Source organism: Colobus angolensis, unplaced genomic scaffold (genome assembly GCF_000951035.1).
Source record: "Colobus angolensis palliatus isolate OR3802 unplaced genomic scaffold, Cang.pa_1.0 Scaffold108, whole genome shotgun sequence".
Lineage (NCBI taxonomy): Eukaryota > Metazoa > Chordata > Mammalia > Primates > Cercopithecidae > Colobus > Colobus angolensis.
In genome coordinates, this window is record NW_012111808.1 from 4,973,746 (window position 1) to 4,988,691 (window position 14,946).

At 43.2% G+C, this 14,946-nt stretch overlaps 1 protein-coding gene across 1 annotated transcript in view; it reads right to left on the reverse strand.

Annotated features, from left to right (window-relative positions):
• NARS (asparaginyl-tRNA synthetase) overlaps positions 1-10,946 on the reverse strand; it is a 16,075-nt gene extending 5,129 nt beyond the window's left edge. The window contains exons 1-8 of the mRNA XM_011949523.1: positions 10,749-10,946; positions 10,573-10,662; positions 8,565-8,643; positions 6,296-6,366; positions 3,997-4,083; positions 1,162-1,383; positions 851-1,050; positions 339-474 (exon numbers count right to left, since the gene is read on the reverse strand). Coding sequence (XP_011804913.1) covers positions 339-474; positions 851-1,050; positions 1,162-1,383; positions 3,997-4,083; positions 6,296-6,366; positions 8,565-8,643; positions 10,573-10,662; positions 10,749-10,946 — 1,083 coding nt within the window. The remainder of the gene's footprint in view (positions 1-338; positions 475-850; positions 1,051-1,161; positions 1,384-3,996; positions 4,084-6,295; positions 6,367-8,564; positions 8,644-10,572; positions 10,663-10,748) is intronic.
• Between the last annotated feature and the right edge of the window lie 4,000 nt (positions 10,947-14,946).

Consider the following 14,946-nt stretch of genomic DNA (forward strand, 5'->3'; position numbering starts at 1 on the left):
CAGTGAGCAGAGATCACGCCACTGTACTCCAGCCTGGGTGACAGAGCAAGACTCCGTCTCAAAAAAAAAATACATACACACACACACACACACACACATAAAACGTCAGACTAGAAAACTATGTAGACATTCCTAAAATGCAAAACGAGTCTCTTCTTACATAACTGAAAACATTATAAAATTATCAACAATGACTAACATCAAATTCTAGTCTTCAAAATAATTAGTCACTTATTTCAACTCACTAAGCCATCAAATCTACAAAAACCGAGGATGACGACTTCATTGTCTTCCAAAAAAGGACTGTGACTTTTTCTTTCCATAAACACTGCACCTACCGGGTTGAGCTCATACACTATGCTCCCTGCAGGTGACTTCAATATTCGATCTACCACATCACAAATCAAGTCCTCCAACCGGTTCAGGAGGTCGTCAAAGGTCAGGAAAGGACACTCGGCTTCCACGTGAGTGTACCTGAAGAACGAGACACTAGTTCAGCACTGCTTTTCTCCTGCACTGTTTTTTCCTCCAGCAAGGCTTTTAACATCGGGAAGTTGTCCATAAAATTCCAACAATGCTACCAATTCCCAGCTTTGCAAATGAGCTGTGGACTCCCCTCTTCTCCACTGAGTAGCAATTTCCTGTTTGTTCCTTCATATATAAAAGATCAAGTCAAAGTGAAAAAAGAGACCTTAGCTATGATCTAAGGTGGCAAAACTTTGTCATATGTTCTTCCGTTAACCACTTAATATATCAGTTTTTTGTTTTTTTAAACAGACATAATTTACCTACACTAAGATTTCTTCTCTAAAGATATTAACTAAAAAGAAATAAAAAGACAATTTCATACTCAGCCAGGTGCCTTCGTGTTCTGGACTGCTCTGCCCGGTATGACTGCGCAATACAAAAAACATCTCCCAGGGCTGGGAGGCAGGTCTCCAAGTACAACTGAGAGGACTGAGTCAAAAATGCCTCTTCTCCAAAATAGTCAAGCTTGAAAAGTGTGGCACCACCTTCTACTTGTGTTTGCACTAATGATGGAGGAGTAACCTGTTCAAATGCAAAGAAGGAGTAAATCAATGTCTATCGTGAGCACCACTATTCAAGTTTCAAAATGGCAAAAAATGTACTGTTTGCAAAAGCTGACAAATACATACTTACCTCATAGTACCCCCTATCAAAGAAGTGATCTCTAAAGCACCTGGTGACCATGGATCGCGCTTTTAGGATTTTGGACATGTTTTCTCCTCGGATCATCATGTGTCTGTTGTTGAGCTGGACGTCAACATCAGACTCCTCATTGATCAGGTTGTCAGCTCCTCCAGCAGGGGCCAACCCAATTAGCTCCCAGAAGTCACAACTCAGCTCATGGCCACCTGGAGCCTGCGTTTTTAAAAAGTGGGGTCCAGAGAAAGAAGGAAAAGGAAATAAAAAATTAACAGTATTGAGGATTTGAATTTATGTCAAAGTTTTGGTAAGCGGAGATTTTTAAGAACCTCATAATTCTCAGCCTTATTTTAGTTTTATATTGATATTTTTATGAATATTCTTTCTGGATACACACTCACACACACACAAATATCTTTTTTTTGAGATGCAGTCTCACTCTGTCGCCCAGGTTGCAGTGCAGTGGCACAATCTTAGCTCACAGCAACCTCCGCCTCCCGGGTTCAAGTGATTCTCCTGCCTCAGCCTCCTGAGCAGCTGGGATTACAGGTGCCCACCACCACACCTGGCTAACTTTTGCATATTTAGTAGAGACGGCGTTTCACCATGTTGGCAAAACTGGTCTCAATCTCCTGACCTTGTGATCTGCTCGCCTCGGCCTCCCAAAGTGCTGGGATTACAGGTGTGAGCCACCACGTTCGGCCTGTGCATTTCTATTTTTAAAAGATATTTGTGGCTGGGAATGGTGGCTCACACCTGTAATCCCAGTACTTCGGGAGGTCGAGGTGGGCGGATCACGAGGTCAGGAGATCAAGACCATCCTGGCCAACATGGTGAAACCCCATCTCTACTAAAAATACAAAAAATTAGCCAGGCATGGTGGTACACAACTGTAGTCCCAGCTACTCAAGAGGCTGAGGCAGGAGAATTGCTTGAACCTGGGAGGTGGAGGTTGCAGTGAGCCAAGACTGTGCCACTGCACTCTATCCTGAGCAACAGAGCGAGACTCCATCTCAAAAAAAAAAAAAAAAAAAAGAAAAGAAAACAAATGCACAAACTACAAAATAAATTGTAATCCCAAAACCTGGAGTCCCTACTAACTACTGTTAACATGCTGATATATTTTTCCAGCTTCTACTCATCTACTTTATTTTTATTTATTTTTTGAGATGGAGTCTCACTCTCGCTCAGGCTGGAGTACAGTGGCACAATCTCAGCCCACTGCAACCTCTGCCTCCTGGGTTCAAGCAATTCTCATGCCTTAGCCTCCCAAGTAGCTGAGGTTTCCAGGCGCGCACCACCACACCTGGCTAATTTTTTGTATTTTTAGTTGAGACAGGGTTTCGTCAAGTTGCCCAGGCTGGTCTCAAACCCCTGAGCTCAGGCAATTCACCTGCCTCAACCTCCCAAAGTGCTAGGATTACAGGCATGGGCCACCATGCCCAGCCTTACTCACCTACTTTAAATTAACGTACTTGCACATATTAACTTCTAAAATGCAAAGGTTTTATTAAAAGCTGTTTATCTTTGAAACATATATATAGTAAAAATTCAAATTCTCCCTAATAATTTCATTAGAAAGCAATTCATTTTAAAAGCCACATATATGGAACATATAATTATCCTGGTGCCATAAAAACCACTTTATTTGGCCGGGTGCAGCGGCTCACACCTGTAATCCCAGCACTTTGGGAGGCTGAGGTGGGTGGATCATCTAAGGTTGGGAGTTCGAGACCAGCCTGACCAAATGGAGAAATCCTGTCTCTACTAAAAATACAAAATTAGCCAGACATGGGGGTGCATGCCTGTAATCCTAGCTACTTGGGAAGCTGAGGCAGAAGAATCGCTTGAACCCGGGAGGCAGAGGTTGCGGTGAGTGGAGATCGTGCCATTGCACTCCAGCCTGGGCAACAACAGCGAAACTCTGTCTCAAAAAAAAAAAAAAAAAAACAAAAAAAACAGGCTCTCAAATTTTATTAAGAAATTCTCTGAAAATTTTTAGGTGGGTTGTTAAGTTTTTATTTCCATCTGGCTGAAAAGTAATTCATATATATACAGCCCATGAGGATGATTCAGGAATTCTGTAAGGCTGGAAATCATTGTATTCTTTTTATCATGAGTTGCATAATGTACATATTTCACTGAAAAAGGCATACTGAATATGACATGTACTTCACATTTATTGTATTTATATGCTGTGATGGTTAATATTAAGTGTCAACTTGATTGGAATGAAGGATGCAAACTATTTTCTGGGTGTATCTGGGGGTTGCCAGAGAAGATTAACATTTAAGTCAGTGGTCTGGGAGAGGCAGACCCACCCACAGTGTGGGTGGGCATCACCCACTTGGCTACCAGCCTCACTAGAAAGAGCAGGAGGAGGAAGGTGGAAGTGTAGACCTGCTAGGTCTTCTGGCCTTCATCTTTCTTCCGTGCTGGATGCTTCCTGTATTCGAACATCAGACTCCAAGTTCTCCAGCTTGTGGACTCTTGGACTTACACTAGTACTTTGCCAGGGGCTCTTGGGCCTTCGGCCACAGACTGAAGGCTGCCCTGTCCGCTTCCCTACTTTGGAGGCTTTTGAACTTGGACTCAGCCACTACTGGCTTCCTTGCTCCACAGCTTGCAGATGGCCTATCATGGGACTTCATCTTGTGATCTTCTGAATGAATTCTCCTTAAAAACTCCCTTTCATATATACATCTATCCTATCAGCTCTGTCCCTCTGAAGAACCCTAATACATATGCCAAATGTACAACCCAAGACACTGGAAAACAAACCAATAAACAAACTATTCATTCACCCAGTGCGAAACTCAATCCACTCACCTGCTTGCCCTTTGGGGTAAGATTTAGCATTCCATACACTGCAACACTGCTCTCTGTGGACAACAGTACTCCATTGTAGCACTGACACTATAAAAAGATCAAAGCTCAACTTTAGTTATTTACATTGATTTAAAAATTCTACCATATAGAAAATCAAAGGGATTATTTACAAACAAGTTATCTGATCAAATACTAGTAAAATAAAGAGTGAGATGGCCACATATTATTAATATTAAAATATAGCTATTTTTGTGGAAGACAGAGGTTTATCTATATATACACATATACATGTAAATAAAAACATATACATGTACATACACACTTTACATAGATATGAATAAACAACACTGACCCACATCACTTAAAAATATCTGGACAGTTTATTTATTTATAAAAATCTAGACTATTAAAGTAACATACAGGTTGGGCACAGTGGCTCATGCCTGTAATCCCAACACTTTGGGAGGCTGAGGTGGGAGGCTCACTGGAGCCCAGGAGTTCAAAACCAGCCTGGACAACAAAGTGAGAGATAAATAAAAATTAGCTGGGTGTGGTGGTTCTTGCCTATAGTCCTAACTACTCGGGAGGCTGAGATGGGAGAATTGCTTGGGCCTGGGAAGTCGAGGCTGCAATGAGCTATGATGACGCCACTGCACTCTTTTTGAGAAACCCTGTGTCTCAAAACAACACACAAACAAACAAAAACCATACAGAGCCCATCTACACTATAATCACTTCTTACTGAAGTCATCAGGAAAAAATTGATGGGGAACTCTAAAAAGAAGAAGTCAGGCTGCCAACACCTGAACCCACTAGTCATAAAAAAGACAACCGGCCAGGCATAGTGGCTCACGCCCGTAATCACAGTACTTTGGGAGGCTGAGGGGGGTAGATCACCTGAGGTCAGTAGTTCAAGACCAGCCTGGCCAATATGGCGAAAACCTGTCTCTACTAAAATAAAAAAAAATAGCTGGGTGTGGTGGCATATGCCTGTAGTCCCAGCTACTCGGGAAGCTGAGGCAAGAGAATCACTTGAATCTGTGAGGCAGAGGTTGCACTAAGCTGAGATCACGCCACTGCACTCCAGCATGGGTGACAGAGCAAGAATCTGTCTCAAATAAAAAAAAAAAAAAAAGACAACCACACCTTACGTGCCTCTTGACGTGATGCAACTAAAAGAACGTAGCTTTGCCCAAGAAGTAGTTGTGCCAAAAAACTGAACCTAATCAGACTTAACGTCCAACCTCCAATTTATAAAAAATACAGAGACTAGAAGAACATGCTAAAGACCACCACAAGGATGCAACCAACCAAATCCAGAATGTGAGAAGTTCCACAGGACAACCACCAGGGTTTTCCCAAGAAATCTGTATTAATGGGTGGGTGAAGGGCAAAAGAAAAGAGCATGCAAAGGGAGCAGCAGAGTTACAAAGAAAATTTCAAAGTCATATTACTAAATGCAGCATGTTAATCTTGTTAGAATCCTCATTCAAATCAACCAACTATAAAAAGGCAGTATGAACTGGTAAGAATCTGGATATTAGATCATATTTAGTAGTTGTATTAATTTGGTGGAGGGTGTGATAATAGTAGGTGACTATATTATCTTTCCTTCTTTCTTTCTTTTTTTTTTTTTAAGACAAGGTTTCACTCTGTTGCCTAGGCTGGAGGGTGGTGGCATTATCTTGGCTCACTGCAACCTCTGCCTCCCTGGCTCAAGCCATCCTCCCGCCTCAGTCTCCTGAGTAGCTGAGACTACAGATATGCACCACCATACCTGACTAATTTTTGTATCTTTTGTAGAGACAGGATTTCACCATGTTGCCAGGCTGGTCTCAAATTCCTGGGCTCAAGCAATCTGCCCACTTCGGCCTCCCAAAGTGTTGAGATTACAGGTATGAGCCACCATGCCCAGGCACATTATTTTTCTTAGAGATGCATAAGCATGCGTATTTAAATGATATGATGTCTGAGAGGCAATATCTTACCAGGATTAGCCATATACTGGTAGTTACAGAAGCTGGGTGATGGGCATTTGAGGATTTTTTATATGGTTCTATATTTTATTGTGCTGGAAATTTTCCACAAAAGTTTTCTTCCCCTAGCCTTATTAAGGTAGAATAAACAAATAAAAATTGCATGTTTATAGTATACAATGTGATATTTTGATTTATTGACATTCATTGTCAACAAAATAAAAATTTTAAATAAATGTATACAGATTCTAGAATTCCCAGAACAATAAAGGAATCTACTAAAAACATCTAATTTTCAGGCAAAAGTAAGAGAAAATATTTACCAACTCATCCGCCAAGACACACTGAAGATAACCCGTACCATCTCGCAACACCAGAAACATTAAATTCTTTCCTAAAAATGAGAAATAATAATTTAGGCAGACTGTTCTCAAGGCACCAAATTTTATATATATATATAATTTTAAAGATAGGGTCTCACTTGGTCACTCAGGCTAGAGTGCAGTGGCACAATCACAGCTCACAGCAGCCTCCTGGGCTCCAGCAAACCTCTCACCTTACCCTCCTAGATAGCTGGGACTACAGGCACATGCCACCACACCTGGCTAATTATTTTGTAGTGACAGGGGTCTCACTGTGTTGCCCAGACTGGTCTCAAGCTCCTGGACTCAAGCAGTCCTGCTACCTCAGGCTCCCAAAGTGCTGAGATTACAGGTGTGAGCCATTGCACCCAGCCATGACTTAATCTTATCCAAAGGAAACTCCAAGGTTAAACACTGAAGTTCAGACCTCCCACATGGCTCCCTGACCATGAAGTACCCACTGGTAATACCACTTACTCAGTATCTGTAAAATATTTTATTTTCAATGTATTGGACTTTCAAATCCTACATGATCCCCAAGATACACACAACCAGGTGAAAGCAAGACAGAAGGCAACATGAGTTAAGGCATTACGCCTTATCCACCTTTGAATCCCCTGCAATGTCTGGTGTAGTACTGTGCACTCAGTGGGTGATGCATAAATGTTCTTGAACAAAATCACTTTTTCTTATTTATGTCCCAAAGGTTCATTACTGAAATCCACTTAAAACATTTCATTTGTATTTTTTGTCCCCTCCTTGCCGCTTTTTTTTTCAGATGGAGTTCCGCTTTTGTTGCCCAGGCTGGAGTACAATGGCATGATCTCAGCTCACTGCAACTTCCGCCTCCCAGGTTCAAGTGCTTCTCCTGCCTCAGCCTCTGGAGTAGCTGGGATTACAGGTGCCCACAACCACACCCGGCTAATTTTTGTATTTTTAGTAGAGACAAGGTTTCACCAAGTTGACCAGGCTGGTCTTGAGCACCTGACCTCAGGCGATCCACCCACCTTGGCCTCCCAAAGTAGTGGAATTACAGGTATGAGTCACCGCACCTGGCCCATCCCACTTTTTAATGAAAGATTTGCTAAACCCTTATAATAAATAGTAAAAGTAATAATGTTTATATATTATAAAATATATAATAAAAAGAGAAAGAGGAAACAAAATATCAGAACCAAGGGAGAATGCAAATACACTGCTTATAAGAGTCAAAACTATGGCCAAGTTTTGGCCATATGACTCAGATGTAAACTTCGTATATGTCACACCCCTTGGTTTTCCCTAAGTAATTAAAATTGGTCTCAAACTCCTGACCTCAGGTGATCTGCCCACCTCAGCCTCCCAAAGTGCTGGGATTATAGGCTTGAGTCACTACGCCCAGCCAGATTTCCAGTAGTTCTTATTGCTGATGAATTTTTCTATTATTTCCTTAGTGATGGAGCTGGTGTTTTTTGGCTACATTCACCAGCCCCTTCCTCTACTCATCTCCTTTCTCGCTCTCTTGCTCAGGCTGGAGTGCAGTGGTGCAGTTTCTGCTCACTGCAACCTCTGCCTCCTGGGCTCAAGTGATCCTCCCAATTTGACAAATACTTGACAAATATTTACTGGACACGTCTTCATCACTGTAGTGATGCTACAGTGTTTAACTGTTTAACTGTTAAAATAGCATTTAAAAATTTTTATATTTTCAATAGTCATTTTAAACAAGAACAAATTTAAGATATAAATCACTCTATCCTTTAAAGCCAGGTGAGGTGCTATGTGCCTGTAATCCCAGCTGCTCAGGCTGAGGCAGCAGGATGGCTGGGGGGAGTTCTAGCCAGTATACCAAAAAAAAAAAAAAAAGAGGGCCGGGCGTAATGGCTCATACCTGTAATCTCAGCACTTTGGGAGGCCAAGACGGTGGATCACATGAGGCCAGGAGTTCCAGACCAGACTGGCCAACATGGTGAAACACTGTCTCTACTAAAATTACAAAAATCAGCCAGGTGTGGTGGCAGGTACCTGTAATCTCAGCTACTCAGGAGGCTGAGGCAGGAGAATTGCTTGAATCTGAGAGGTGGACGTTGCAGTGAGCCAAGATAGCACAACTGCACTCCAGCCTGGGCAACAAAGTGAGACTCTGTCTCAAAAAAAAAAGGAGAAAAAAACCCCTGCATATCTTTGTTTTTCTTCATCTAAGGCCAGGGATATTTAAAAATTAGAAAGAAGGAAAAGCTTTGCCATTTACCTTGCCTACGCAGCCTGTGGACCCAGCCAAACACCTTTACTCTTTGGCCTCTATAGCCTTCTAATGCACTAATCTTCACCTGTCAAATGGAAATAAGTAACATTTGTTCAATAATGTCATTTATACACACCAACTTTTTCACTAATATTAGACAGATGGTATAGTAAAGTGTTAAAAATCACAAATGGTTCAAAACCGGAGACAGCCCCTCTACTGCAGGCCAGAACCAAATTCATTTCACTGTATTGGAGTGGTTTAAAACAAAAAAAAAAAATTCAAGTCTTCTTTCTTAGGGTAAAACTGATAATGAGAAACGCCCAGAAGCATTTCAGATATTGCTAGATGAAATTAATTAATAAACGAATTCATTTGTCATAAGTGGAGCACTTGCGTCCCACAATAGCAACAATCCCAGTCCACACACAGCCTTTTCCGTGACCCCACAGTTCTTCAATACCTTCCAGAACCTGGTATCTAAAAAGGCTAACTTTTGGCTGGGCGCGGTGGCTCAAGCCTGTAATCCCAGCACTTTGGGAGGCCGAGACGGGCGGATCACGAGGTCAGGAGATCGAGACCATCCTGGCTAACACAGTGAAACCCCGTCTCTACTAAAAATACAAAAACTAGCCGGGCGAGGTGGCGGGCGCCTGTGTCCCAGCTACCGGGAGGCGGAGCTTGCAGTGAGCTGAGATCTGGCCACTGCACTCCAGTCCGGGCGACAGAGCAAGACTCCGCCTCAAAAAAAAAAAAAAAAAAAAAGGCTAACTTTTGTTTGGGGGATGAAAGAGAAAGGAGGTGAGTAGAGGAACGGGTTGGTGAACGTAGCCAAAAAACCCCAGTTCCATCAATAAGGAAATAATACAAAAATTCATCAGCAGGAAGAACTACTGGAAATCTGGCTGGGCATGGTGGCTCAAGCCTGTAATCCCAGCACTTTGGGAGGCTGAGGTGGGCAGATCACCTGAGGTCAGGAGTTTGAGACCAGTCTGGCCAACATGGTGAAACCCCATCTCTACTAAAAATATAAAAATTAGTCAGGCATGGTGGCGGGCACCTGTAATCCCAGCTATTTGGGAGTCTGAGACAGGACGATCACTTGAATCTGGGAGGTGGAGGTTGCAATGAGCTGACATCCCCCCACTGCACTCCAGCCCGGGTGACAACAGCGAAACTCTGTCTCATAAATAAATAAATAATAAAATAAAATAAGAACTACTAGAAATCAAACCATTTTCATTCATAGTCCAGCAATCTATTTGGGATCCAGAAAGAACAGAAGGAAGAACAGTGAACCTAATTTCACAATTCACAAACTTTTATTCCATTTAAATAAACATGAAAATCATGGATTTCAACCTCTTCATTTTATAAGCAAACTGACTACTAGAGAGGGTTAAATCACTTGACCAACATCATGAAGTGCACTCAGGCCTGGGTCCCCTATCTGCTGGCATTCAGTTGGGACAGAATTCATTCAACATGCATTTACTCAACTGTGTAATAAAATAAACCCCTAAAGAACTAGCCTCATAACTCTAAAACATTATTTCTCTATGTCCCTTCTGAAAGGAAAGTAGGCCAGGCATGGTGGCTCACGCCTGAATTCCCAGCACTTTGGGAAGCTGAGGTGAGAGGATCCCTTGAGCCCAGGAGTTTGAAACCAGTCTGGGCAATATGGGAGACTGTTTCTACAAAAATTAAAGAGAAATAAAAGTTAGCCAGGTGTGGTGGTGTATGCCTGTGGTCCCCGCTACTTGGGAGGCTCGCTTGAGCCCAGGAGGCAGAGGTTGCAGTGAGCAGAAACTGCACCACTGTACTCCAGCCTGAGCAACAGACCGAGATTCTGTCTCAAAATAAATAAATTAAAATTTAAAATTAAGAAATAAAAAATAAAAGGAAAGTAAAAACAAAACGTAAAGGAACAAACCATATGGCATGCCCCTCACACACAGAAATAATGATCTGATGTAGCCAAGTCCACGGTATTTGAAAAGATAAACAAACTTACACATTTTGGCTCTGGGAGACCTGGATCGTTTTTAATGGTAATCTTCTTTGCTTCTTCCAGGTTCTTTTCTCTTCGTAAACTATCTTCTGCCTAATTTTAATGATGAAGCAGTTGGTTAACATTGTTTCCAGAGTTCTAACTTTAGCAACGTTCACTGTGGCAAGTTCAGGACTCACCTCTTTCTTTTCCCGGGATTCACTCTTCATTTGTTCCCTATGCCACATCTTTTTAATGTTCTTCAACTGTGATTTAGAAATAACATTCCACCTCTCATTTTCTTTTTGTGAATCTACGTAAATGGTAGGAAATGGTTCTTTTCCTACTGTCATCAAAGCCTTGGGTAGAGAGGAGAAAAAAAGACAGTTGTTGAACATCGTACAACACTTAAAATCAAAATAACATCTCAAGTATAAGGCAACTTGAACAATCTAAGCATAAAGACCCCAACACCCAAAAGCTGATGTCAGCGGAGTGACTGGTTGAACATTTAAGAAGCACACTGCTTGGCTGGGCATGGTGGTTCACACCTGTAATCCCAGCACTTTGGGAGGCTGAGGTGGGCGAGGTCAGGAGATTGACATCATCCTGGCTAACATGGTGAAACCCCGTCTCCACTAAAAAAAATATACAAAATTAGCTGGGTGTGGTGGTGGGCACCCGTAGTCCCAGCTACTCAGGAGGCTGAGGCAGGAGAATGGTGTGAACCCGGGAGGTGGAGCTTGCAGTGAGCCGAGATCGCGCCACTGCGCTCCAGCCTGGGCAACAAAGCAAGCCTCCGTCTCAAGAAAAGAAAAAACAAAAGAAGCACACTGGTTAAAGCTGAAGCTCTGAGGTCCTCTTACAAACAATTCCAGCAAGTTCGGGCATACACTATACAGTTCTCCAGGACAAGCAGACTACAAGCAACAGATCTTAAGTGGCTGTAGCAACCAGCACAGGTACACAGACAACAGAAGAGACAACTGACAGCAAAAGCCAACTGCAGGTGACATCTAAAACGTAGCCCTCTGTGAGAAATCAGAGAAGTGTCAGACATTTTTGAAACTTTCAACAAAACAATGGTTAAGAACACAAAAAGGGGCTGGGTGCGGTGGCTCACACCTGTAATCCCAGCACTTTGGGAGGCCGAGGCAGGAGAATCACAAGATCAGGAGATCGAGACCATCCTGGCTAGCACAGTGAAACCCCGTCTCTACTAAAAATACAAAAAATTAGCCAGGCGTGGTGGCGGGCGCCTGTAGTCCCAGCACTTTGGGAGGCCGAAGCAGGAGGATCACAAGATCAGGAGATTGAGACCATCCTGGCCAACACAGTGAAACCCCGTCCCTACTAAAAATATAAAAAATTAGCCAGGCGTGGTGGCAGGCGCCTGTAGTCCCAGCTACTTGGGAGGCTGAGGCAGGAGAATGGCGTGAAGTGAAGCTTGCAGACCACTGCACTCCAGCCTGGACAACAGAGCGAGTCTCCGTCTCAAAAAAAAAAAAAAAAAAAGCTAAACTCATTTAATCTGAAAAATTCCCACACTGTAGAATACCTCTTTGCAACAATGGAACATATCAGGCATTGCTGTGTTACGTATCATGTGATAGTTTATCGTTTGTGGTTTTTAAAACACAGTTGAAAGTATATAAAAGATGAATACTTTAAAGCCTCAAATAATCTTTCGAAATCTCTTCCAAGTTATTAAATCAAACAAGAAATGCAATGAATTATTCTCTTGTTGCAAGATCTGCAGCCTATAAAAACGGACTTTTTCTCAGTTCTATGACTGCTGCAGAGAAAGAGGGAATCTGGATCTTCTGAAAACATTCAAAGGCTAGGCGTGGTGGCTCATGCCTGTAATCCTAGCACTTTGGGAGGTCAAGGTGGGTGGATCATGAGGTCAGGAGTTCAAGACCAGCCTGGCCAATATGATGAAACTCCATTTCTACTAAAAATACAAAAACTGGCCAGGCATCATGGCACACGTCTGTAGTCGCAGCCACTCGGGTGGCTGAGGCAAAAAGAATCTCTTGAACCCAGGAGGCAGCGGTTGCAGTGGACTGAGATTGTACCACTGCACTCCAGCCTGGGCGACAGTGCAAGACTCCTTCTCAAAAAAAGAAAAAAAAAAGAAAACATTCAATAGTCCATCCTTTTAACAACTAGACATTGTAAGAATACATGTAGGGGCTGGGCGCAGTGGCACACACCTGTAATCCCAGCCTTTAGGAGGCAAGGTGAGTGGATTACCTGAGGTCAAGAGTTCGAGACCAGCCCGGCCAACATGGTGAAACACCATCTCTACTAGAAATAATAACAATATTAAAAAAAAATTAGCCAGGCATGGTGGCGGGTGCCTGTAATCCCAGCTACTCAGAAGGCTGAGGCAGGGAGAATTGCTTGAACCCAGAAGGCAGAGGTTGCAGTGAGCCGAGATCACACCATTGCACTCCAGCCTGGGCAAGAAGAACGAAAGTCTGTCTCAAAAAACAAAAAAAAGATAGCCATTGATTAAAATGCAAAACCAAGAGAGAAGGTCCATGAATACATGTAAGCCATTCAGAATTCACTTACTAACCGACAGTCTATACTGATCCCTCCTTTTGTATCACTGAAATTGAAGGAGCCAAACTGTCAGTTCCCAAATCAGAACGCTACACTTTTGTTAAGAGCGACATTCTGCAAACGTTCATCTAAACAGTGTTGTCAGTTTTTGGGAGCTGCCAAATGAGGCAACCAACAATGTGGAAATGAAAGATTTCCCCTTAAGAGCGGTTAAAAAGTAAAACCCAGCCAGGAGTGGTGGCTCACACCTGTAGCCCCAGCACTTTGGGAGGCCAAGGCAGCAGAATTGCTTAAGCCCAGGAGTTTAAGTCCAGCCTGGACAACATTTGTAGACCTCGTATCTACCAATAAGAAACAAATTAACTGGGTGTGGTAACATGCCCCTGTGGTCTGGGCTACTTGGAAGGCTGAGGTGGGAAGATCCCTTAAGCCCAGGGTTGAAGCTGCAGTGAGCCATGATGGTGCTACTGCATTCCAGCCTGGGCAACAAAGTAAGATCCTGTCTCAGAAAAAAAAATTAAATTAAAAACAAGTACCCATGTATGACACACCAAAGTATAACCATATGGTATGATCTAAAAGAGGAGAGAGGAGAATGCTCCCAGGTTAGGAGGACTTGATAGTAACTACAAATGTTGTAACACAGTTAACAAAAGGGAGACACAGAAAAAGGAGGGTCAAGGCACCGCTTTTCCTAACATACTTCAAGGAAGGAACTTTTTTGTTGTTGCTGTCCAGGGTGCAGAGCAGTAACGCGATCACGGCTCAATGCAGCCTCAACCTCCTGGGCTGAAATAGGGCTGAAATAGTACCCTCATCTCAGTCTCCCGAGTAGCTGGGGCCACAGGTGCATATCACCATGCCTGGCTAATCTTTTTTTTTTAATTTTTTGTAGTTGGCGGGGTGTGATGGCTCACTCCTATAATCCCAGCACTTTGGGAGCGTTAATATCCTATCTTTTTTTTTTGGATAACTTTTATCTTTTTTTTTTTTTGAGACGGAGTCTCGCTCTGTTGCCCAGGCTGGAGTGCAGTGGCCGGATCTCAGCTCACTGCAAGCTCCGCCTCCCGGGTTTACGCCATTCTCCTGCCTCAGCCTCCCGAGTAGCTGGGACTACAGACACCCGCCACCTTGCCCGGCTAGCTTTTTGTATTTTTTAGTAGAGACGGGGTTTCACCATGTTAGCCAGGATGGTCTCGATCTCCTGACCTCGTGATCCGCCCGTCTCGGCCTCCCAAAGTGCTGGGATTACAGACCTGAGGCAGCAAAGCCCAGACCCAAGGAAGGAACTTTTAACCATCTTCCTTATGTGGCAGTTGTAGCCAATGGATTCTAGCATATGAGTTCAACAGCTAAGTCCATGGTCTATTTTAAGAAGGTTGTCTTAGGCCACACTTTACCCTGATACAATCAACTACCTAACACCCACGTTGTGAGTCCAAGCCCCCCCTTTTTTTTTTTTACTTTTGAGACAGAGTCTCAGCCTAGAGTGCAGTGGCACAATCATGGCTCACCGCAACCTCCACCTTCCAGGCTAAAGCAAGCCTCCCACCTCAGTCTCTGGAGTAGCTGGGACCACAGGCACGCACCACCATGCCAGGCTAATTTTTATGTTTCTTATAGAGACAGGATTTCACCAAGTTGCCCAAGCTGGTCTCAAACTCTTGGGCTGAAGTGATCAACCTGCCCCAGCCTCCCAAAGTGCTGAGATTATAGGTGTGAGCCACTGCACCTGGCCTGAGTCCAAGCTCTTGACAAACCTCTTTGAGAATGAGCTAAACTCATTCAAAGATTCTAGATCCTGAGAAATAATTGCACATTAATAAA